At 45.2% G+C, this 25,605-nt stretch overlaps 1 protein-coding gene across 1 annotated transcript in view; it reads left to right on the top strand.

Annotated features, from left to right (window-relative positions):
- Positions 1–25,605, top strand: part of LOC126418599 (probable G-protein coupled receptor Mth-like 1) — a 121,824-nt gene that overhangs the window by 38,830 nt on the left and 57,389 nt on the right. Inside the window, exons 3-4 of the mRNA XM_050085432.1 lie at positions 2,980–3,167; positions 19,155–19,392. Coding sequence (XP_049941389.1) covers positions 2,980–3,167; positions 19,155–19,392 — 426 coding nt within the window. The remainder of the gene's footprint in view (positions 1–2,979; positions 3,168–19,154; positions 19,393–25,605) is intronic.

Genomic DNA, 25,605 nt, shown 5'->3' with positions numbered 1-25,605 from the left:
GAAATTATCAAATACCTTGTCAGTGTGGCATGTCATGTATAGAACAAACATTGCGAACAGTAGAAGAACGTTGCACTGAACATCAACGCTGTACTCGCCTTTTGCAACCTAGCAAGTCTGCAATTGCTGAGCACTGCATTTCCACTGGGCACTCAATGGAGTATGCCAAGACAACAATTTTGGCCACAGCAACACCCTTTTGGGACTCCGTCATAAAAGAATCAGCAGAAATTCGCATGACAGACAATCTTATCAACCGTGACAAAGGCTACCAGCTACATAATGCGTGGAACCCCGTCATCGCTAAGATCTGCTCCAGACGAAGACGTCAGAGTACTCCGATGGCCGCGGCAATTGACAACGCCGAACACAGCTGAGTTCTGCAGTTCCACCAGCGGGGGCGTTGCTGGCGCGCGGTGTGGTTCGTCTCTCCATATGATTTTAACGCATGCGCGGAATACTCGCTGCACGCTATACAGGGTGTTACAAAAAGGTACGGCCAAACTTTCAGGAAACATTCCTCACACACAAATAAAGAAAAGATGTTATGTGGACATGTGTCCGGAAACGCTTAATTTCCATGTTAGAGCTCATTTTAGTTTCGTCAGTATGTACTTTACTTCCTCGATTCTCCGCCAATTGGCCCGATTGAAGGAAGGTAATGTTGACTTCGGTGCTTGTGTTGACATGCGACTCATTGCCTCACAGTACTAGCATCAAGCACATCAGTACGTAGCATCAACAGGTTGGTGTTCATCACGGACGTGGTTTTGCAGTCAGTGCAATGTTTACAAATGCGGAGTTGGGAAATGCCCATTTGATGTATGGATTAGCACGGGGCAACAGCCGTGGCGCGGTACGTTTGTATCGAGACAGATTTCCAGAACGAAGGTGTCCCGACAGGAAGACGTTCGAAGCAATTGATCGGCGTCTTAGAGAGCACGGAACATCCAGCCTACGACTCGCGACTGGGGAAGACCTAGAACGACGAGGACACCTGCAATGGACGAGGCAATTCTTCGTGCAGTTGACGATAACCCTAATGTCAGCGTCAGAGAAGTTGCTGCTGTACAAGGTAACGTTGGCCACGTCACTGTATGGAGAGTGCTGCGGGTGAACCAGTTGTTTCCGTACCATGTACAGCGTGTGCAGGCACTATCAGCAGCTGTTTGGCCTCCACGGGTACACTTCTGCAAATGGTTCATCCAACAATGTGTCAATCCTCATTTCAATGCAAATGTTCTCTTTACGGATGAGGCTTCATTCCAACGTGATCAAATTGTAAATTTTCGCAATCAACATGTGCGGGCTGAAGAGAATCCGCACGCAATTGTGCAATCACGTCATCAACACAGATTTTCTGTGAACGTTTGGGCAGGCATTGTTGGTGATGTCTTGATTGGGCCCCATGTTCTTCCACCTACGCTCAACGGAGCGCGTTATTATGATCTCGTGCGGGATACTCTACCTGTGCTGCTAAAACATGTGCCTTTACAAGTACGACACAACATGTGGTTCATGCACGATGGAGCTCCTGCACATTTCAGTCGAAGTGTTCGTACACTTCTCAACAACAGATTCGGTGACCGATGGATTGGTAGAGGCGGACCAATTCCATGGCCTCCACGCTCTCCTGACCTCAACCCTCTTGACTTTCATTTATGGGGGCATTTGAAAGCTCTTGTCTACGCAACCCCGGTACCAAATGTGGAGACTCTTCGTGCTCGTATTGTGGACGGCTGTGATACAATACGCCATTCTCCAGGTCTGCATCAGCGCATCAGGGGTTCCATGCGACGGAGGGTGGATGCATGTATCCTCGCTAACGGAGGACATTTTCAACATTTCCTGTAAGAAAGTGTTTGAAGTCACGCTGGTACGTTCTGTTGCTGTGTGTTTCCATTCCCTGATTAATGTGATTTGAAGAGAAGTATTAAAATGAGCTCTAACATGGAAAGTGGTAAGTAGGCTGTTTAGGTTCTTATATTGGTAACGCCAGGTAGCACTCTGTATGAAAATCACTGGCTGTGCTGTGTGCAGTCTGTGGCTAGTTTGCATTGTTGTCTGCCATTGTAGTGTTGGGCAGCTGGATGTTAACAGCGTGTAGCGTCACGCAGTTGGAGGCGAGCCGCCAGCAGTGGTGGATGTGGGGAAGTGAGATGGCCGATTTTTGAGAATGGATAATCTGGAGGTGTGTCCATCAGAAACAGTACATTTGTAAGAATGGATTTCATGAACTTCTATATATATTATGACTATTAAGGTAAATACATTGTTTGTTCTCTATTAAAATCTTTCATTTGCTAACTATGCCTATCAGTAGTTAGTGCCTTCCGTAGTTTGAATCTTTTATTTAGCTGGCAGTAGTAGCGCTCGCTGTATTGCAGTAGTTCGAGTAACGAAGATTTTTGTGAGGTAAGTGATTTGTGAAACGTATAGGTTACTTTAGTCAGGGCCATTCTCTTGTAGGGATTACTGAAAGTCAGATTGCGTTGCGCCAAAAAAAATATTGTGTGTCAGTTTAAGCACAGTCATGTACAATTTTTCAAAGGGGACTTTTCAAAGTAAGCGTTTCTGGACACATGACCACATAACATATTTTCTTCCTTTGTGTGTGAGGAATGTTTCCTGAAAGTTTGACCGTGCCTTTCTGTAACACCCTGTATATTACGGAACGGAGGGCGTCTTCGTCAGTCTTCGATGGCTCACCTGAGGATGGCTGGCAGTTGTCCAGTCGAAATATCGTGGATGGAAGCTAACGACGACCGGCTGCAAGCCAGAATGTTTTTGAATATTTAGTTCACCGGGAAAATTTTAAATTTCACACCTGTCTTTTGGATTTCTCCATGAAGAAAACCACCAGCCTAATTAGACTATCAATGGAGACTCCTAAAAGTTGAACTATGTATTTTCTTGTTCTAGAACTGCAATGTGTCCAGTGTTGTTGAACAGTGACGCCACTGCTTCCTCTGGCTGCAGCGGGATGCGCACCACGCAGTCCCCGGAGCTAGAGCGCGACCGCCGTCGCTTCCTGTGGTACTCGGCCTACGCCTGGGGCTGCACTGCTGCCATCTGCGCGGCCGCCGTCGGCGCCGAGTTCTCACCCGCCGTGCCCGAAGACTCGCCCTTCAAGCCCAACATCAATAAGGGCACCTGCTGGTTCACAGGTCAGCTCCTGCGCCTACACACTTACTGATGATGCACAATGAGACATCTGCTACTCAACAAATTCACTCTTTCACGAACATTATTTATACAGGGTGAAACGTATTTAAACCGACAAACTCTTGGAGTTTGTAGGGGACATCAAAACAAATATTTTTCCCTAATGTCATTTTTTCCTATGAGGATTATTTAAACCGGTGGAGGCCGTGTTACGCTCTTCAGTTTGATATGTATCCACTTTGCGAGCTAACTATTGTATTGGCTAACTCGTTAGAATTTGCGGAACATGCGTTCCTATAAATTTTAGGAAGTCAGTAAGATTTTTTGATTACAAGAATTGAAAGAGATTTGGTATAGGTTAACACCGATCTTCGTTACCTACATACCTAGTTGTTGCTTTCACGTGTACATACCCGCATCCTACGTACACAACCAGGGAAGATGGACTTATATAGTTGTTACTCTGGTCTAACTACTCAGTAACTGGCCTTCACAGGGAAACCCTGGAAAACCAGGAGGCTTCGACCCCAACTAGGTATCACGTTGTTGTTGTTGTTGTTGTTGTTGTTGTTGTCTTCAGCCCTGAGACTGGTTTGATGCAGCTCTCCATGCTACTCTATCCTGTGCAAGCTGCTTCATCTCCCAGTACCTACTGCAACCTACATCCTTCTGAATCTGCTTAGTGTATTCATCTCTTGGTCTCCCCCTACGATTTTTACCCTCCACGCTGCTCTCCAATACTAAATTTGAGATCCCTTCGTGCCTCGTAACATGTCCTACCAACCGGTTCCTTCTTCTTGTCAAGTTGTGCCACAAACTCCTCTTCTCCCCAATTCTATTCAATACCTCCTCATTACTTATGTGACCTACCAATCTAATCTTCAGCATTCTTCTGTAGCACCACATTTCGAAAGCTTCTATTCTCTTCTTGTCCAAACTATTTATCGTCCATGTTTCACTTCCATACATGGCTACACTCCATACAAATACTTTCAGAAACGACTTCCTGACACTTAAATCTGAGCTCGATGTTAACAAATTTCTCTTCTTCAGAAACGCTTTCCTTGCCATTGCCAGTCTACATTTTATATCCTCTCTACCTCGACCATCATCAGTTATTTTGCTCCCCAAATAGCAAAACTCCTTTACTGCTTTAAGTGTCTCATTTCCTAATCTAATTCCCTCAGCATCACCCGACTTAATTCGACTACATTCCACTATCCTCGTTTTGCTTTTGTTGATGTTCATCTTATACCCTCCTTTCAAGACACTGTCCATTCCATTCAACTGCTCTTCCAAGTCCTTTGCTGTCTCTGACAGAATTACAATGTCATCGGCGAACGTCAAAGTTTTTATTTCTTCTCCATGGACTTTAATACCTACTCCGAATTTTTCTTTTGTTTTCTTTACTGCTTGCTCAATATACAGATTGAATAACATCGGGGAGAGGCTACAACCCTGTCTCACTCCCTTCCCAACCACTGCTTCCTTTTCATGTCCCTCGACTCTAATAACTACCGTCTGGTTTCTGTACAAATTGTAAACAGCCTTTCGCTCCCTGTATTTTACCCCTGCCACCTTTAGAATTTGAAAGAGATGATAGGAAAGACAGAACAATTTAGAAATTTGAGAGATATTCTAGAATTCGTAGGAAAGATAAAATCTGCTCATAGCCAAAACAAATCTTTACACATGAAAATTTTTACAATCTTCAGAAAAATTTTCTTCATCGATGTCTTGCTGAACTGCGGTGAAACTGATCGAACCGTAACATGGGACACGGCACGGAGACAGGCGTCGCATTGGCGTACCGGACAGGAAACGTAACGGATTTGAGAGACCAGAAGGAACCTCAGGAACAGGTACTCAGGATTGTGGCATGAAACAATCGAAATTCGTCTAAGGAATGGTCAACTATTAAATATTCCTGGAAGAGAAGGGTTAGTCGAATTCCTCCAGATTGATTTTGAACTTAATAATGGACCTGATCCATTCAATTATTCGTATTTCTCCAGATTCAGTTTAAACTCAAATATGGACCTGATCCATCCAATCTTCCATCTGAGGAATGGGAAAATCCATTCGTCTTATACTTTCCACACCTAGGTGTCTTAATCGATACTGTAGTTGCACAATATCATAACTCCAGATCGGAAAACAATTTTGAAAACATGGATAATTTCATCCATCTTCTTGAGTAAGCCGAAAGGTTCTAATCCTGGTTTTAATTTTTTTATTTTTTTTGTGTTTCGTTGGCTTTTCCAGGTGGAAGTAGATCTGAATCTTTCCTAATTTGGTTTCAAGTACGAATGTGGATAGCATGTCAGAATATTAAAAACTTTATTATTTGAGACAATTTCAAAAAAAATTATATCTTATTCATGCATGGTTACAATGAAATTTTGCTGATAGAGAACGTTTAATTAAGTCTTGCTGCATGACCTCTCCAGCTGAAATTAATCTTTGTTAGTAGTGATTGACGATCAAATTTTTCTCTTTTATACTCCGATTGCCGCATTTTCTCATGAACATATATGAATGCAATATAACAATAAACAAATCCAACTGGAAAATGACACATTGTTATTAATTCGATGAAGAATTTTCTTATTAACTGTAATTTTATAAACACACACTAAGCTAGTTAATTAAATTCTCTTGAATAGAATTTAGCTCGCGCCAAAAAACCAGCGAGTCTTTATGTCTGTGGACAGTTGCAAGAGACATTACAAGTTGTTAGAGGCCGTATTACGACCTTTAGTTGCTAGAGGCTGTATTACGAGCTTCAGTTTTTAGAGGGCGTATTACGCTCTTCAGTTGTAGACAACTGCTGTCCACCAGTGTAGTAGCGCGTTGTCTCTGTTTACTAATGGAGCGATACACGTGGAGTGAGTACACTGTGTGGTTGGTGCGTACTACTTAGCGCACCACAACGGACGGGCTGCGTGAGACCGGGTCATCTAGCAGATTACCTGGACAGGGACGCCGTCGCACGGTAAGAACGCTGCAATTTGAGGAAGCTGTCTTCAATCAGCATTCGTGCAATTGCACGTAACGTGGGGACGAGTCAGACGAATGTAAGAACAGTCATTCGAGAGCAATTGTTACGTCCATTTCACTTACAGCGTGTCCACAACCTGGAACCAGTTGATTATCCACCCAGAGCACAGTTTTCGCAGTGGTACATGGGACACTGTGAAATGCATCCTACATTTCCATCCTCTGTGTTGTTTACCGATGAAGCAACGTTCGGGTGTGATGGAGTCTTCAACATGCACAATTCGCATGTTTGGAGTGAGGATAACCCACATGCCACAGTTACCAGCGCTCATCAAGTGCGGTTCTTCGTTAATGTGTGGGTCGGTGTTGTTGGGGACTTTTTAATTGGGCCATATCTGCTACCTAGGCCATTAAACGGCAGGCACTATTACAATTTTCTAGCCAGAGCATTGCCAGAATTGCTGGAAGACGTCTCGCTCCCTACAACACAACGCATGTGGTTCCAACATGACGGGGCGCCGGCACACTTCAGTCGTCGTGTGCGTCGATTCCTGGACCGATGGTTCCCAGAAACGTGGATTGCTAGAGGTGGTCCTGTACCATGGACTGTTCGATCCCCAGATATAACCCCTCTGGACTTTTTTGTGTGGGGAGAGATCCGCAACCTTGTTTTCGCAACTCCTGTTGCATCAGAAGAGGATCTGGTTGCCCGGATAGTAGCAGCAGCAGGAACAATTCAGGATACTCCTGTGATGTTTGCTCGTGTCAGACAGAACACGATCCGACGGTGTAACCTTTCTTTGCGTATCAAAGGCGCCATTTTTGAAAATGTACTGTAATTGGAATTTGGTTGTGTTAATGTGTTGTCTCATGGTCATAAAAAAAATAGAAAAGTGGTTGTTGATTTAATTAATTTGCCGCCAGAGCAATCTTCCTCTACCGTTTTAAATACTCCTCCTAGGAAAAAATGACATTAGGGAAAAATATTTGTTTATTTGTTTTGACGTCCCCTACAACCTCCCAGAGTTTGTCGGTTTAAATACTTTTCACCCTGTATACTCATATGTACTAGCTGAGTACATTTGGACACGCATGCGTGATCAGTGGAACTTTGCATCGCTAATTCAGAATAACGCAGCACTGCAACGTCGTATCCTTTCCAGACCGTAAGTGATATGTGTACCAAGTTTGGTTAAAATCAGATCGGTAGTTTGTATTTATAATACGTATGGATTTCATAGGCCAAGTTCCCGCAGGCTTCAAAAAGAATGTAGTTATTCCATTTTCAAAGATGGCACATTTTAACAGAATATTTACCGTACTATCACCTTACTAAGACGTGCATGCAAAATACTACCCACGACTCAACAATGCGTTTCGAGAGGAGAGAGAATAGTCTCATCACCAGAATGTCAAACTTAGCTCATGAAGTTAAAACGCTAAAAGGCCTACCAGTACATTTTTTGTGTTTATACAGTGAAATACACTCATGCTCATAAATTAAGGATAATTGCAGAATGTGGTCCACACAACGTGGCGCTACACAAAACTGGCGCTAATAGCATAGGCACATAGGGAACACGCACGACACAGATCTGTAAGTTGAGAAAACCGTCCTGAAACACATGAGCTACAAAACGCCACTGTTTCCTGCGCATGTACCCCGACATCAGTATGAGATATGATCCTAGGCGCTCAGTCCGGACCGCGCGACTGCTACGGTCGCAGGTTCGAATCCTGCCTCGGGCATGGATGTGTGTGATGTCCTTAGGTTAGTTAGGTTTAAGTAGTTCTAAGTTCTAGAGGACTCATGACCAGAGATGTTAAGTCCCATAGTGCTCAGAGCCATTTGAGATACGATCACCATGCACACGTACACAGGCCGCACAACGAGTCGGCATACTCTGGACCAGGTGGTCGAGCAGCTGCTGGCACATAGCCTCCCATTTTTGCATCACTGCCTGTCGGAGCTCCTGAAGTGTTGTAGGAGTTTGAAGACGTGCAGCGATACGTCGACCGAGAGCATCCCAGACGTGCTCGATGGGGTTTAGGTCTGGAGAACAGGCAGGCCACTCCATTCGCCTGATATCTTCTATTTCAAGGTACTCCTCCACGACAGCAGCTCGGTGGGGCCGTGCGTTGTCATCCATCAGGAGGAAAGTGGGACGCACTGCACCTCTGAAAACGCAGACATAATGGTGCAAAATGGCGTTCCGATACACTTGACCTGTTACAGTTCATCTGTCAAAGATATGCAGGGATATAAGTGCACCAATCATAATCCCACCCCGCAACATCAAACCACTACCTCCATATAGGTCCCTTTCAAGGGGTTGGTATCTAGTATATAGGTCCCTTTTAAGGGGTTGGTATCTAGTTGCTGGTTCACGCCAGATGAAAACCCGGCGAAAATCACTGTTCAGGCTATACCTGGACTCGTCCCTGAACATAACCTGGGACCACTGCTCAAATGACCATGTACTGTGTTCTTGACAACAGACTTTACGGGCTCTCCTGTGACCAGGGGTCAGTAGAATGCATTTTGCAGGTCTCTGGGCGAATAAACCATGTCTGTTCAGTCGTCTGCAGACTGTGTCTGGAGTCAACTGTTCCAGTGGCTGCGGTAAGGTCCCGAGCAAGGTTACCTGTAGTACTCCATGGCCGTCTGCGGGCTCTGATGGTGAGGTGTCGGTCTTCTTGTGGTGTTGTACACTGTGGACGTCCCGTACTGTAGCGCCTGGACACGTTTCCTGTCTGCTGGAATCGTTGCCATAATCTTGAGATCACACTTTGTGGCACACGGAGGGGCCAAGCTACGACCTGCTGTGTTTGACCAGCCTCCAGTCGCCCTAGTATTCTACCCCTCATAACGTCATCAATATGTGTTCTTTGAGCCATTTTCAATACACAGTCACCATTAGCACGTCTGAAAACGTCTGCACACTTACTCGCTGCACCGTACTCTGACATGCACCGACACACCTCTGCGCATGTGGACTGCTGCCAGCGCCACCGCGCGACGATCGCAGGTCAAATGCACCTCATGCTCATACCCTGAGGTGATTTAAACCCGCAAACCGCCCACCAGAGCATTGTTTCACCATGTATCAGCATTATCCTTGATTTATGAGGATGAGTGTAGTATAAAGTCGCTGTGGACTGTGGGCCCATGCCTTACATTGAAATTGCCGACTTCCGTCAGCAGTCGTCCCATATTACACCGCTCACCCCACCAGATCGCGTTCTCCTGACCTGCTACGGCCTTCAGGAGTGTCAAGCTAACGTTTCTACAGATGTCCGAGGTTTTTGTGAACTGACGTGCCCGGGTGTTACACTGTAAGTGCAGCTATTGGCTCAACCACAATATTATCCGTTGATCCTTTAGTTTCCCTCATTTCCAAATGTGCTACTTGCATGTTGTCTACGTTCATCAGCCTCTAGCTTTTTCGTCAAAGATGTATTGAAAATTTATAATTAAACATCTGCTGCATAATAATTCTAAAAAATCGTTGAGAAATCTCGTTCAGTTGTCTTTCACTTGCTAGTTACGAATACCGTTACGTTTCTTCTCAGAAACGGCAGTCTCCAACTCTTCCAGCAAATAGAGTTGACGTACTTTCTTTTCTATGTGCCGCATTTCTAAGTCTTATTCTATTCTTTTAAGGTTCAAATGGTTCAAATGGCTCTGAGCACTATGGGACTTAACTTCTGAGGTCATCAGTCCCCTAGAACTTAGAACTACTTAAACCTAACTAACCTAAGGACATCACACACATCCATGCCCGAGGCAGGATTCGAACGTGCGACCGTAGCAGTCGCGCGGTTCCAGACTGTAGCGCCTAGAACCGCTCGGCCAAAAAATCAAATGGCTCTGAGCACTATGGGACTCAACTGCTGTGGTCATCAGTCCCCTAGAACTTAGAACTACTTAAACCTAACTAACCTAAGGACATCACACACATCCATGCCCGAGGCAGGATTCGAACCTGCGACCGTAGCAGTCGCGCGGTTCCAGACTGTAGCGCCTAGAACCGCTCGGCCAACCCGGCCGGCTATTCTTTTAAGGGGATGGCCTGTTTCGTACGCATGGTTAGCAACAGTTGATTAATCGCAGTTACGTAGACTGAATGCATCTTTGTGTTCCTCGTATCTAATCGGAGACGAGGACCTACGGGACAATGTATTTCTATTCTATTTTATTGCACGAGCACTGCAAATGCGTTGTAGGATTTTTAGTTATTTTAAGCGCATGAGTTAAGTTTTAGAAACTGCCGATGAAGCACTGTCATGTATGGGACAAGAAAAAAGACCATTGGATGCTACCAGTTATTACTGTTAAAATATGACAATCGCTATCTCATATCCCTAAAATGGATGATATTACTGATAAACATTACGAGGATCGCCCAAAAACTAATACCCTACATTTTTTTCTCAGCTGTCAACGATATTGAGAATGTGAACGCTAATTATGAACGTTTGAAGTTTTCTGAGTGCGCGCGCAAAATTTCCGTTTCCTCCTCAGACAGCAGTGGCGCTTCTAAGTCCATAGAATTCATCACTGCGGAGAAAGAAAGAATGAGGACTATCCACAAATGTATCTGCGAAGTTCGTGGCGTATCTGCAGGAGAACTGTTGGTCGCTGGGTACAGAGGGTGAAGACCTCATGTGAAACTCAGCTCGCCCTATTTGCCCAAGAAATTCACAGTGCCATAGACACTGGCGAGCAGATTGATGCCGTATTCCTGGACTTCAGGAAGGCATTTGATACGGTTCCGCACTTACGTTTAGTGAAAAAAATACGAGCTTACGGAATATCGGACCAGGTTTGTGATTGGATTCAGGATTTCCTAGAAGAAAGAACACAACATGTCATTCTTAACGGTTCAAAATCTTCAGATGTAGAGGTAATTTCGGGAGTACCACAGGGAAGCGTGATAGGACCTTTATTGTTTACAATATACATAAATGACTTAGTTGACAACATCGGTAGCTCCGTGAGGCTATTTGCAGATGACACGGTTGTCTACAAGAAAGTAGCAACATCAGAAGACTCGTACGTACTCCAGGAGGACCTGCAGAGGATTAATGCATGGTGCGACAGCTGGCAGCTTTCTCTAAACGTAGATAAATGTAATATAATGCGCATACATAGGGGCAGAAATCCATTCCAGTACGATTATGCCATAGGTGGTAAATCATTGGAAGCGGTAACGACCGTAAAATACTTAGGAGTTACTATCCGGAGCGATCTGAAGTGGAATGATCACATAAAACAAATAGTGGGAAAAGCAGGCGCCAGGTTGAGATTCATAGGAAGAATTCTAAGAAAATGTGACTCATCGACGAAAGAAGTAGCTTACAAAACGCTTGTTCGTCCGATTCTTGAGTATTGCTCGTCAGTATGGGACCCTTACCAGGTTGGATTAATAGAAGAGATAGACATGATCCAGCGAAAAGCAGCGCGATTCGTCATGGGGACATTTAGTCAGCGCGAGAGCGTTACGGAGATGCTGAACAAGCTCCAGTGGCGGACACTTCAAGAAAGGCGTTACGCAATACGGAGAGGTTTATTATCGAAATTACGAGAGAGCACATTCCGGGAAGAGATGGGCAACATATTACTACCGCCCACATATATCTCGCGTAATGATCACAACGAAAAGATCCGAGAAATTAGAGCAAATACGGAGACTTACAAACAGTCGTTCTTCCCACGCACAATTCGTGAATGTAACAGGGAAGGGGGGATCAGATAGTGGTACAATAAGTACCCTCCGCCACACACCGTAAGGTGGCTCGCGGAGTATAGATGTAGATGTAGAAGTTCACATTCACTGTCTTCATCTGATCAGAGCATGTAATTAGCTAGCCAGTCAAAAACACTGATTTCTCCTTAAGTTTAGTGTTTTGTCCTCAACAGTCTCTATATTAACAGGATTAACTTTTCCTCATTTTGATTGCTAATACGCTAACACTGTTCATTTTGTTCACTAACGGGTTCACAATGTGTGATTTCCAAGAAATGAATGGAGAAATTCTCTGTATTGGCAAACGAGTCGTTGCTGCATGTGCCTTATTTACTACAGCGTTGAACTCCTGACATACATTTGCTTCATCTGTGTAGTTTTCTCCTTTAAATTGTGCAAATGTGCCTCCCTAAATTTTTTATTAATCTTTTATCGATCTGTTCCAGATTCCTGGCAAAATCCATTACCTTCTTCCCCGTCTTTCGTCACGTTCTTCAAATTTGTTTTATCGCCTCTCCTGTCACGTGCTTCAATTTTCGTCCAGTCTTGTGCCACGTTATTCAAATTTTTTATCCTTTTCTCACTGTGCTCTGATGATACCTTCAGAATACTTTGCAAAATATCAATGTTCCCATCTTCGGCATTACTACAGGAAGGGATTGAGACTGCAGATGAATCCCAGCATTAGTCTCAACAACACTAGCATGCAGAGAAAAATGACAAGGTACCTAGCCATATACTTGGCAAACGGTTAACATTCAACAAGCACGTAAGACTTGCAACTGAAAAAGCGACAATACTAACGCACGATGTTGCCACGCTAAACTCAGCTCACTACAGACAACCATTGAAGACGCTGCGAATTTATCATACAGCTCTCTTTGAGTCTGTTGCGAGCTTCGCAGCAAGTGCCTGGCCACATCGACTGTCACTCACGACATACAAAGCCGCCGTGAGGTGTGGACAAAGAGGTGTATTTCCCAGAATATCAGGGGCATTTGGTACCACGTCCGTGGAAGCCGTACGCTTGTACTTCTGACCTACCACACTGATATAACCATTGTACACACAACAGCGACATATTGACTCTAACGGAGAAGACTGGTGAAGGTAGACGAGATAGCAGAGGAGCATATTTCAGAAAAATACGAATTAAATCTTTGGAAGGTTGAGACATGGCAAAGAGAAAAGTAGGAAACATCTGACAAGGATCGTCGGGTCTTCTCCTTCTTCCCGAATATCCAGGAACGTTTGAGGAGCATACATGTTCACCCAAGTCTCGGTATGGTACATTTGCCGAGGGGCCATGGCCCTCGCCCTACATAGCTGCACCGCAAGTGATTCATTTGAATGTGGGGAACAGGCATCCCCCGACCACACAACACTAAAACGTGGGGCTCACACACACACACATAACACCGATGACAGAAATCGAAGAAATAGAGCAATTATTAAGAGACCCAGATAAATGTTGCATGCCTAACCGGATTACTGATGAAATATCAAGTAGTCTGCACGAGACTTACAATCAGCAACGACCATATAAAAAATCGCGACCAGACGCAAACCCTACACCTCAAGATGATGCATGGGACAACAGAGATTCAAACACTGATATGGGAACAGATGATGACATCAGTTTCATCAGATACAGATACATATAAGACATAGCAGCAGATCACATGACTCGAGCGGTCTAAGGCGCTGCAGTCATGGACTGTGAGGCTGGTCCCAGCGGAGGTTCGAGTCCTCCCTCGAGCATGGGTGTGTGTGTTTGTCCTTAGGATAATTTAGGTTAAGTAGTGTGTAACCTTAGGGACTGATGACCTTAGCAGTTAAGTCCCATAAGATTTTTTAAAAAAGATCACATGACTGTAACAAAACTACAAGTAATAAGTTAGTAATAAAATATTAAACGACGAATTTTCCTGTTTGTACAGAGTAAAACAAGTAATTCTTAATTTTTTTGCATCATTATTTTCAAACATGTAATTTGTTAATATGTAAACTGTATTAGATGCTAATCGTAAAACATGTGAATTTCATAACATTGTGTATAAACATACATATGAAGTATCATAAATCTTAACTACACAAAGATGAAAGCACAATATAGATAAGAAGTGCCTTTCGGAGAGACGAGGCTCAAGTTCGCCGTCCACAGAGCTCCTCTCCCACATACGGTACGAGCAAATGGCCGAAGGAATTGTAATAACAAATACTACGGTTAAACCTCATACACAAACCACATAGAGTTAATCTCGCCACATAAGTACATACAGTTGTAAGTATAGTGCAACAGAATACGCTAACTCAGGTGAGACAGGCTCTAAGTGTTTATTGAAGCCCTCCCTCTTAAAATGACCAGGTAAATAGACCTCTTTTATCATCTGAATCTTTCCTCTCTTCTATTATTTCTTCCTAAGAACAAAGTAAGGTTTTTTCATTTCCCAGATTGTACTTTATGAAGCACATATTTGTAATTAACAATGTAATTATTTAAAAGATAAGAAAAATAACAGCACTGAGAGAATTTCGAGAAAAACACGAAATGTCTGTGTGCAAATTGTTACTAATTTTTAGCAGCAAACGACCCACCATAGTTACCAAGACTGTAATGTTAATAAATAAACAGATTGAAGCGCCAAAGAAACTGGTATAGGCATGCATATTAAAATACAGAGATATGTAAACAGAGAGTGTACGGCACTGCGGTCGGCAACCCCTATATAAGACGACAAGTGTCTGGCGCAGTTGACAGATCGAGAACTGCTGCTACAATGGCAGGGTATCAAGATTTAAGTGAGTTTCCACGTGGTGCTATAGTCGGAGCACGACCGATGGGACACAGCATCTCCGAGGTAGCCAGGAAGTGGAGACTTTCTCGTACGACCATTTCACCAGTGTACCGTGAGTATCAGGAATTCAGTAAAACAATAAATCACCTACATAGCTGCGGCCGGAAAAAGATCCTGCAACAACGGGATCGACGACGACTGAAGACAATCGTTCAGCGTGACAGAAGTGCAATTCTTCTGCAAACTGCTGCAGATTTCAATACTGGGCCATCGACAAGTGTCAGCGTGCGAAGCATTCAACGAAACATAATCGACATGGGTTTTCGGACCTGAAGGCCCACTCATGCATCCTTGATGACTGCACGACACAAAGCTTTACGCCTCGCTTGGGCCCGTCTGAGTATCAGCGTGCGAACCATTCAATGAAACATCATCGACATGGGCATTTGGACCTGAAGGGCCACTCATGCACTCTTGATGACTGCACGACACAAAGCTTTACGCCTCGCTTGGGCCCATCAACACCGACATTGGACTGTTGGTGACTGGAAACATATTGCCTGGTCGGACGAGTCTCGTTTCAAATTGTATCGAATGGATGGATGTGTACGGATATGGAGACAACTTCATGAATCCATGGACCCTGCATGTCAGCAGGGGACTGTTCAAGCTGATGGAGGCTCTGTAATGGTGTGGGGCCTGTGCAGTTGGAATGATATGGGATCCCTGATGTGGTATGGATAGCTACGATGCCACGGCGTAAATACAATTTCTAAAGTTGGCACTACGGCAGACACCGACGACAGCGCACTCTAGCTGGAGCGGGAGAGCTCTACGAGCTCCGCTCCAGATTCTGCCCATTTCATCAAGAGCAGACGGCCGGGACACTTGGCACCTCATTGCAAAGTTATGTAACCGTTTATCAACTTGTTTTTGCCTATAGTAAACATCTACCATTTGACAAGCAGTAACGACGTGTTTTGCCTTTTCCTGCTCCTACTCACTTCCTTCGTTCGGCCGACCTTTCAGTTTACCGGAGCAGACCTACGCGCCGCCTTCCAGGCGGGATACAAAACCTGATACGTCTAGATACTATCCTGACCGGTGACGCATACGTGAGCATCCTGTCTGGTTACCTGTATCCATACATGTCCATTGTGCATTCCGACGCACTTGGACAATTTCAGCAGGACAATGCAACACTCCCCACATCCACAATTGCTACAGAATGGCTTCAGGAACACTCTTCTGAGTTTAAATACTTCCGATGGCCATCAAACTCCCCAGACATGAACATTATTGATCATATCTGGAAAGCCTTGCAACATGCCGTTGAAAAGAGATGTCCATCCCTTCGTACTCTCACGGATATATGGACAGACCTTCAGTATTCATGGTGTCTATTGCCTCCAGCACTACTTCAGACGTTAGTCGAGTCCATGCCACGTCGTGTTGCGGCACTTCTGCGTGCTCGCGGTGGTTCTACACGACATTAGGCAGGTGTACCAGTTTCTTTGGATCTTCATTGTAATAATTTATGACCTTCTTTGGTTTGGGCTTGTAACGTCCTTCGGATCTTCGGTCTTGGCTAACACTCAGCGGTAGAGCAACGACATTGTTATTTCCTATGTATCGGTACACACGTTCCAAACAGAACATTGATGAACTAAACTCGAGACTTGTGCGATATATTCACTTCACCAAATGTCGTAATTAAATCGTTTATAATCAATGGTTTATCAGTTGCTATTTAAATATTAGTGATAAGTTCAAATTAATTCCAGCGACACCGAATTCCCTATAGACTGGTTGTAATCTCAAATTTATTATCAGTCGTAACAGTGTAATTAATTCCTAATGTCAGGGAGTTTCTATATAAGCGCCGAGCCGAGCGCTTCAGTCAAATATCATCGCAGCACGTTATCTCTATAAATAATATTGTAAAACTTGAATGATAAATGTATGAATTGACACGATATGCTGGTTTATTACCCAATATTAGTCACTTCCTAACAGAGACGAGAGGAAGAAGCTTTCTCAGGTGTTGGGGGAATTATAAATTATATGCTTCGTAACTGTCGTCAAGTTCCATAGACCATTAGTTATTACGAATGAAATTATCTATCTGTGTTCACTTCCTAAATAGTGTTAACTTCAGGTTATGTAATTAAAAGTAACTTCTGTCTAATATATGCAAGTCCTCTATCGGAATTCTAAATAACGTTTATTTTAAGTCAAATTGTTGTTTCACTGCGTCGTAGTAGGTCGCAATAATCAATTCTGGGAAAAAAAAACAATCTAATTGCGCCTACATATACGAGCATTCAAAAGTTTGACCTGCTTCGGCTAACTCTCGTAACGTAGTGACAATGGATTAAATTATCCTTAGCCATTACTCACGAATCTCAAAGAGTACTCACACGGAGTATTCTTTGGGAACGTTGGTTCTACTTTGCGAATTTTAATTATAATAATTTTGCGATTTACTATGATTTTGAATTTTGAGTTTGATTTTACTGGAATCCTATCTTTCTTACATATGTTAATAAATTACCAAGTATTAGATTCCTGATTCAATTACCACTCCGTCTACAGGCCACAAGTATCCTACCGGGACCATCCGACCGCCGCGTCATCCTCAGAGGAGGATGCGGATAGAAGGGGCATGGGGTCAACACACCGCTCTCCCGGTCGTTTTGATGGTATTCTTGACCGAAGCCGCTACTATTCGGTCGAGTAGCTCCTCAATTGGCATCACGAGGCTGAGTGCACCCCGAAAAACGGCAACAGCGCATGGCGGCCTGGATGGTCACCCATCCAAGTGCCGACCACGCCCGACAGCTCTAAACTTCGGTGATCTCACGGGAACCGGTGTATCCACTGCGGCAAGGCCGTTATTCCCGATTCAGTTACTGGTTAATATCCAAATAATAGTGTTAACTGGAAATTTGTTTGCTTGTTCATTTTTCATGGAATTTGGAACTTGTTTTGGGGAAATCTTTGGGAATTTTGGAGCTAATTTTTTATTTTCATTTCTCGTCCGAGGAAGTGGCATTACAGGTTCTTGCGGAAGAATGGGCTGTCAGTCATCACAGACATTCACACACCTCATTCAATGTGTCCCCAGCAGAGATCAAGCAGGCATAAAAGTGGAGGATGGACGCACGCCATGCTAATGTCTATTAATAGTTGTCTGCATGCTTTTGATCAGATAGTGTATGGCCAACACCGACTCAAAGGAAGGCCTCGGCGCTTGTTGGTGACGTTACGTCAGCTAGGCACGGCGAGCGCCAGGTCTGTTGCAGGCAGAAACGCCTGGGCGTGCTTATCACTATAAATCTCTTATTTTTGGACAAAATGTTTGGTATTGTTTTGGATTCTGCAGTTTTATTTAGATGAAAGATTTTCTTACTATCGTAAAGCTACAAATAAAGATCATAGTTCTGTATTACTGAATCCTGTCGAAACAAACGTAGATCAATATGAGAAGATGCTTTGCCCCATTGCAAGATTCGGAAATTTTACATTCAAGTAACTATATTTACTTGATCCATTTTGTTATAGAAACTTACCCCAACCCCCTTACAATGAACTCGTTTCTTTTATTTATTTATTTTCGTTTGACATCGTCACTAGAAATGTGTACTAATTTACAGGTGTAAATGTCCAACTGTTGCCAGTCATTAGATTACAGTCGTTTTCAACGAAAGGAATTCTAAACAGTAAACAAAATAGCTTCATACATCGAAAATACTGCTGAGCTTAAACTTTTTCAAACATGCACATTAGAAAAGATAAGCATTCCCTTCTTGCAACTGAAAGGAGAAATATTATAAGAAAAAAAAATTTATTTGATAAAACACGTATCTCTCTTTTGTCTCTTCTTCTGTCCCCCACCCCCTCCCCCAACGTGTACAGTCGCAAGATATTTCATGAACATTCAGTGCTCCTCACCCCATATTCAACCAAGATTCCTAAAGAAGAGCACCAATATGTTTACAGTTTCTTGTAAAAGCAACCCAGTAGAAACGTAACTTCCTCAGATTTACAAATAAGATGAAGAAGCACGAATTCTGTTGCTGCTGGACCACGAAGTTGTTTTTGTATGTCAATCCTTAAAACAGGTGGAAATTTAAGTTCAGGAGTACACTATTTGTTAAGAAGTGTAATGAATTGCACAACTAATTGATTGCAGAAATCTCCCAGAACAATGTGTGTTGGTCAACTATCGCCAATGTTTCACATTTTCCTGTGTCAGAGAGGGAGACACCACTATTATGAATATGCCTGCAACAGACCTGGCGTTCGCCGTGCCTAGCTGACGTGACGTCACGAACAAGCGCCGAGGCCTTCCTTTGAGTCGGTGTTGGTATGGCTCTTGCGAATCTACAGCAAATCTTATTCTTTATAATACGGTATGCTACGGCCGTTGTGGTTGCAGGGAAGCCGGCGACGCTGCTGTACTTCTACGGACCGATGGCGCTGCTGCTGGTGTCCAACCTGTGCCTGTTCGTGTACACGGCGGGCCGCATCTACGTGGCACAGCGCGGCTCCGACATCCTGCGAAAGCCGGGCAGCCAGCGACACCACGGGGGCAGCAAGAGGCGCCAGCAGCAGGAGCAGCAGAAGGAACTGGGGCCGGAGCAGGCGCGAAGGGAGCAGCGCAAGGACCGCGGGAGGTGAGGCGCCGCCGTCGTGGTCCCAGACCAGTTCTGTCGGGGACAAAGCGGGCGACGCTGCTGGTCACGGGAAAACTTCAGTATACACTACTGGCCATTAAAATTGCTACACCAATAATAAATGCAGGTGATAAACGGGTATTCATTGGACAAATATACTAGAACTGACATGTGATTACATTTTCACGCAATTTGGGTGCATAGATCCTAGGAAATCACTACCCAGAACAACCACCTCTGGCCGTAATAATGGCCTTCATACGCCTGGTCATTGAGTCAAACAGAGTTCGGATGGCGTGTACAGGTACAGCTGCCCATGCAGCTTCAACACGATACCACAGTTCATCAAGAGTAGTGACTGGCGTATTGTGACGAGCCAGTTGCTCCGCCACCATTGACCAGACGTTTTCAATTGGTGAGAGATGTGGAGAATGTGCTGGCCACGGCAGCAGTCGAACATTTTCTGTATCCAAAAAGGCCCGTACAGGACCTGCAATATGCGGTCATGCATTATCCTGCAGAAATGTAGGGTTTCGCAGGGATCGAATGAAGGGTAGAGCCACGGGTCGTAACACATCTGAAATGTAAGTGCCGTCAATGCGAACAAGAGGTGAGCGAGACGTGTAACCAATGGCACCGCATGCCCTCACGCCGGGTGATACGCCAGTATGGCGATGACGAATACACGCTTCCAACGTGCGCTCACCGCGATGTCGCCAATCACCGATGCGACCATCGTGCTGCTGTAAACAGAACCTCGATTCATCCGAAAAAATGACGTTTTGCCATTCGTGCACCCAGGTTCGTCGTTGAGTACACCATCGCAGGCACTCCTGTCTGAGATGCAGCGTCAAGGGTAACCGCAGCCATGGTCTCCGAGGTGATAGTCCATGCTGCTGCAAACGTCGTCGAACTGTTCGTGCAGATGGTTGTTGTCTTGCAAACGTCCCCATCTGTTGACTCAGAGATCGAGACGTGGCTGCACGATACGTTACAGCCATGCGGATAAGATGCCTGTCATCTCGAGTGCTAGTGATACGAGGCCGTTGGAATCCAGCACGGCGCTCTGTATTACACTCCTGAACTCACCGATTTCATATTCTGCTAACAGTCATTGGATCTCGACCAACGCGAGCAGCAATGTCGCGATACGATAAACCGCAATGGCGACAGGCTACAATCCGACCTTCATCAAAGTCGGAAATGTGATGGTACGCATTTCTCCTCTTTACACGAGGCATCACAACAACGTTTCACCAGGCAACGCCGGTCAACTGCTGTTTGTGTATGAGGAATCGGCTGGAAACTTTCCTCATGTCAGCACGTTGTAGGTGTCGCCACCGGCGCCAACCTTGTGTGAATGCTCTGAAAAGGTAATCATTTGCTTATCACAGCATCTTCTTCCTGTCGGTTAAATTTCGCGTCTGTAGCACGTCAACTTCGTGGTGTAGCAATTTTAATGGCCAGTAGTGTATTTCTGAGCTGTGTGGCGAGGTCGATACCGGTGAACTGGAGCGCCATCTTTGGGTATCTGGGAACTAGCGATCTCTGGCGAAGAACAGTGGAGTGGACAGTCAGGCAGAGGCTTGTCAGGGGTCGCACAGAGGATGACGCATGAGACAGAACGTAGTCGTTTTTGGGTTAGTGTGACCAGATTTCCCAGTACGCGCATGTTCCAGCAGAAGGCTGTGTGTAGTGGCGCTGTTGGTATAGAGCAGGGACGGCCAAGATTTTGATTCGTGTGCCGTACGCGGGCACGAGTGACAAAGCGCGCAGTCTGGCTGCACTTTTCCCCTACTGACGAGCCCGCATCTCGTGGTCGTGCGGTAGCGTTCTCGCTTCCCACGCCCGGGTTCCCGGGTTCGATTCCCGGCGGGGTCAGGGATTTTCTCTGCCTCGTAATGGCTGGGTGTTGTGTGCTGTCCTTAGGTTAGTTAGGTTTATGTAGTTCTAAGTTCTAGGGGACTGATGACCATAGATGTTAAGTCCCATAGTGCTCAGAGTCATTTGCACCACCCTACTGACGTGCTACGCTGTCTGAGCGTGAGGAGGGGATAGAGGAGAAAACTGCGTGCATGCCAGACTTTAATGGCAGTGCTGTTGCACTGCGTGTGACTTGGTTTTATATTTCACATTCCTCAACAACACAACTCACAAACAAAGTACACTCCTGGCAATGGAAAAAAGAACACATTGACACCGGTGTGTCAGACCCACCATACTTGCTCCGGACACTGCGAGAGGGCTGTACAAGCAATGATCACACGCACGGCACAGCGGACACACCAGGAACCGCGGTGTTGGCCGTCGAATGGCGCTAGCTGCGCAGCATTTGTGCACCGCCGCCGTCAGTGTCAGCCAGTTTGCCGTGGCATACGGAGCTCCATCGCAGTCTTTAACACTGGTAGCATGCCGCGACAGCGTGGACGTGAACCGTATGTGCAGTTGACGGACTTTGAGCGAGGGCGTATAGTGGGCATGCGGGAGGCCGGGTGGACGTACCGCCGAAATGATCAACACGTGGGGCGTGAGGTCTCCACAGTACATCGATGTTGTCGCCAGTGGTCGGCGGAAGGTGCACGTGCCCGTCGACCTGGGACCGGACCGCAGCGACGCACGGATGCACGCCAAGACCGTAGGATCCTACGCAGTGCCGTAGGGGACCGCACCGCCACTTCCCAGCAAATTAGGGACACTGTTGCTCCTGGGGTATCGGCGAGGACCATTCGCAACCGTCTCCATGAAGCTGGGCTACGGTCCCGCACACCGTTAGGCCGTCTTCCGCTCACGCCCCAACATCGTGCAGCCCGCCTCCAGTGGTGTCGCGACAGGCGTGAATGGAGGGACGAATGGAGACGTGTCGTCTTCAGCGATGAGAGTCGCTTCTGCCTTGGTGCCAATGATGGTCGTATGCGTGTTTGGCGCCGTGCAGGTGAGCGCCACAATCAGGACTGCATACGACCGAGGCACACAGGGCCAACATCCGGCATCATGGTGTGGGGAGCTATCTCCTACACTGGCCGTACACCACTGGTGATCGTCGAGGGGACACTGAATAGTGCACGGTACATCCAAACCGTCATCGAACCCATCGTTCTACCATTCCTAGACCGGCAAGGGAACTTGCTGTTCCAACAGGACAATGCACGTCCGCAATTATCCCGTGCCACCCAACGTGCTCTAGAAGGTGTAAGTTAACTACCCTGGCCAGCAAGATCTCCGGATCTGTCCCCCATTGAGCATGTTTGGGACTGGATGAAGCGCCGTCTCACGCGGCCTGCACGTCCAGCACGAACGCTGGTCCAACTGACGCGCCAGGTGGAAATGGCATGGCAAGCCGTTCCACAGGACTACATCCAGCATCTCTACGATCGTCTCCATGGGAGAATAGCAGCCTGCATTGCTGCGAAAGGTGGATATACACTGTACTAGTGCCGACATTGTGCATGCTCTGTTGCCTGTGTCTATGTGCCTGTGGTTCTGTCAGTGTGATCATGTGATGTATCTGACCCCAGGAATGTGTCAATAAAGTTTCCCCTTCCTGGGACAATGAATTCACGGTGTTCTTATTTCAATTTCCAGGAGTGTAAGTTTTAAGTATTATTTAATCATTTTTGGTGAGCTGACGACATACTTTTTACATGGGACTAACTGTCGGCATATGGGCAGATGCAGAGAATTTTACAGAGTTTTGCTCTGAAGTTTCCACGTGAGTCGTGTGTCGGCTCTCAACATATATCGCGCTGTTAAGATTGTTCTGAGTCCTTCCATTACATCGTTAATTGATTCTTTCATATTTGCCGTTATGCTGCCTACGTTTCTGTTGAGATTCCCCTCTGGCTTCGTGTCTGGTCTTATCGATCTTCGAGTCGTTGCTTCCTGTTATCCTTGCGTAAGGGAATAAGATCATTAAGGCGAGGGGGAGGGGGGGGGGGGGCGGGGATGGCCGGTTGGTTGTTGGTTGCCTAGCGGTGACGAGTCGGTCGGTCGCCTTTTAAAATTCCTTTGAAGCCAGGGAGCTTAAGGAACTTGACTTTCTTTGTGAGAATTTATGCGTTCTACAACGCAATTTTCTTTTTAAATGCATCCCTAGCAAATCAGAAAGAAGTTACCTAACAATATCTTACGGTAAGCAGTGTGGAGAGTTGGCTGTTGTTCCGTGAAGCCGCGTAGTCTATCTCGGCGGTGAGAGACGAGTGGGACGAGTTGTCGGGACGAGGCTGTAAGCTCTTGCTGTGAACACCCGGGGGCCACGGCTGTGCTTCCGAGTCACTACTTGGTGGGAGCGGCAACGGATGTCTTTAAATTTTCCGTCTGGAGGCGGGAATGATGAACAAGTAACTCGCCTAACGTGAGAAGTGGTATTTCGCCGCCGTGGGTGCAGAGAAGACGAGGGCTCCGGTGACAGAGCGCGTGGCTGTTTGACTGTGTCCAGTTGGGTACGCTGGCGACGTGGACACGGTCGGGTGTGAGGAACCTTTGCATTGGAATTCACCTGCTGTTTCTCTGATAAACTGCGAGTTAAGTTGGTTAAAGGTTTAGATGCTAATTGATGAATTTTGGTTTGCGCAACCAGCGTCTTTTCTGCCTTGTGGCCTCCTGTGTTCGGGTTTCCTGTCCCTGTCGCCGGTGTATTTATAGACAGTGATCTTTCCCGCTTCTTATTAGTACTGCCCCGTAGGAAGTGTATTTTTGGGCAGGGATCATTGTTTTAGATTACATTTTTTCTGCCTTGTGGCCTCCTGCGTTCGGATTTCCTGTCCCTGTCGCCGGTGTAATTATAGACAGTGATCTTTTCACTTCTTATTGATACTGCCTGGGAGGAAGTGTATTTTTGGGCAGTGATTATGGTTCCTGATTTGATTCCTCCTCCTCCCCTGGCCTCGCGGGAGGTCGATGTGATTGCTGAATGTGAGGCGTTGTGGGTCTGTTAGTCCGCTTCTAGCCTGAGCATCCTTCGGGAGACAATTGTGGCCGCCCTTACACCCGGTCGGTTAATTATTTCTATCCTAGGACATTTTGGTGGCAGGACACGGCATTAAAGTTGTTTAGTTATTGTAAAATGTCAGATGGTTGTATTTTACTCTGATTGGTTTTGGCCACTTCTTAAAAAAGTTAAGTTTGCCTTTCATAGGTGTTTTTTTTTTAAATTACGTTAGTTACTGTAAAAGGTGACTCACTGTATCTTTACTTTGATTGTTTTAATTTACTTGGCATCCTTTGAAAATGCTAGTTCTGCCTCCCTGTTAGCGAGCCCTGGTAATTTAACATCTTGTGCCAAAATTTAAAAGAAGTGGCTCCCTATATGTGCGGTAGCGAAATTGTATGCAAATTGCTGTTTTTCTTTCATTACTTGGAAAGTTTTAATTTTGTTATTAAATGCTTTATCAAAGTCTGTTTTAAGTAAAATGGCTTGGCTATTAACGGTAAAGTAAAGTTTTTAGTTTCACTACTTGGAAAATTTTGATTTGTTATCAAATGTTTTATCAAAACCGGTTTTAAGTAAAATGGCTTGGCCGTTAACTGTAAAGAGAATTGTTTTGAAAAGGCACTCATGTCTGCTAGCTTTTTGGATCTGTTCCTGGTCAAGTGATAAAGAAATGACTTTTAATGGTTGAAATAAAAAATAAATTGTAAATTGCAACTCGACAGTAACGAACTAATTTTGGCCCCGTTTCCCAACTGGGGGTTTTCCCTGATTAATCGTAACACCAGTTTGACGACGAAATCATGGTTTATTCAGTTTCATAATCGAGAAAGGGTTTTTCACGCTAATATGTTCGTAGAAATGTTGTAGCACTTTTGCAACCTCATTACAGGGAAAGGAAAATCTACCTGAAACAAGCAATGTAGACGTTCTAGACAACTATAATCTAAAAAAAATTGTCATTAAAACTGGAATTACCTTGCAGGTCAGTCAGTTACATCTACACATGCATAGATGCTCTTTCAGCTGAAATGCCAAACGATCTCGACAACACTTTGAAAACAGATGTAAATCTCTATAAAACTATCCGTGTAATTCTTTGAAGGCCACAATGAGTGCTTCAAACTGCACGTTTCCTTTGAAGCCAGTGGGCTTAAGGAACTTGACTTTCTTTGTGAGAATTTATGCGTTCTACAACGCAGTTTTCTTTTTAAATGTATCTCTAGCAAATCAGAAAGACGTTACCTAACAATATCTCACGGTAGGCAGTGTGCGGCCAAGTCCAC

The sequence above is a fragment of the Schistocerca serialis genome, chromosome 9 (genome assembly GCF_023864345.2).
Source record: "Schistocerca serialis cubense isolate TAMUIC-IGC-003099 chromosome 9, iqSchSeri2.2, whole genome shotgun sequence".
In the NCBI taxonomy this organism is placed as follows: domain Eukaryota; kingdom Metazoa; phylum Arthropoda; class Insecta; order Orthoptera; family Acrididae; genus Schistocerca; species Schistocerca serialis.
The sequence above is the reverse complement of the archived record's forward strand: the minus strand, read 5'-3'. Positions and strand labels throughout refer to the sequence as shown.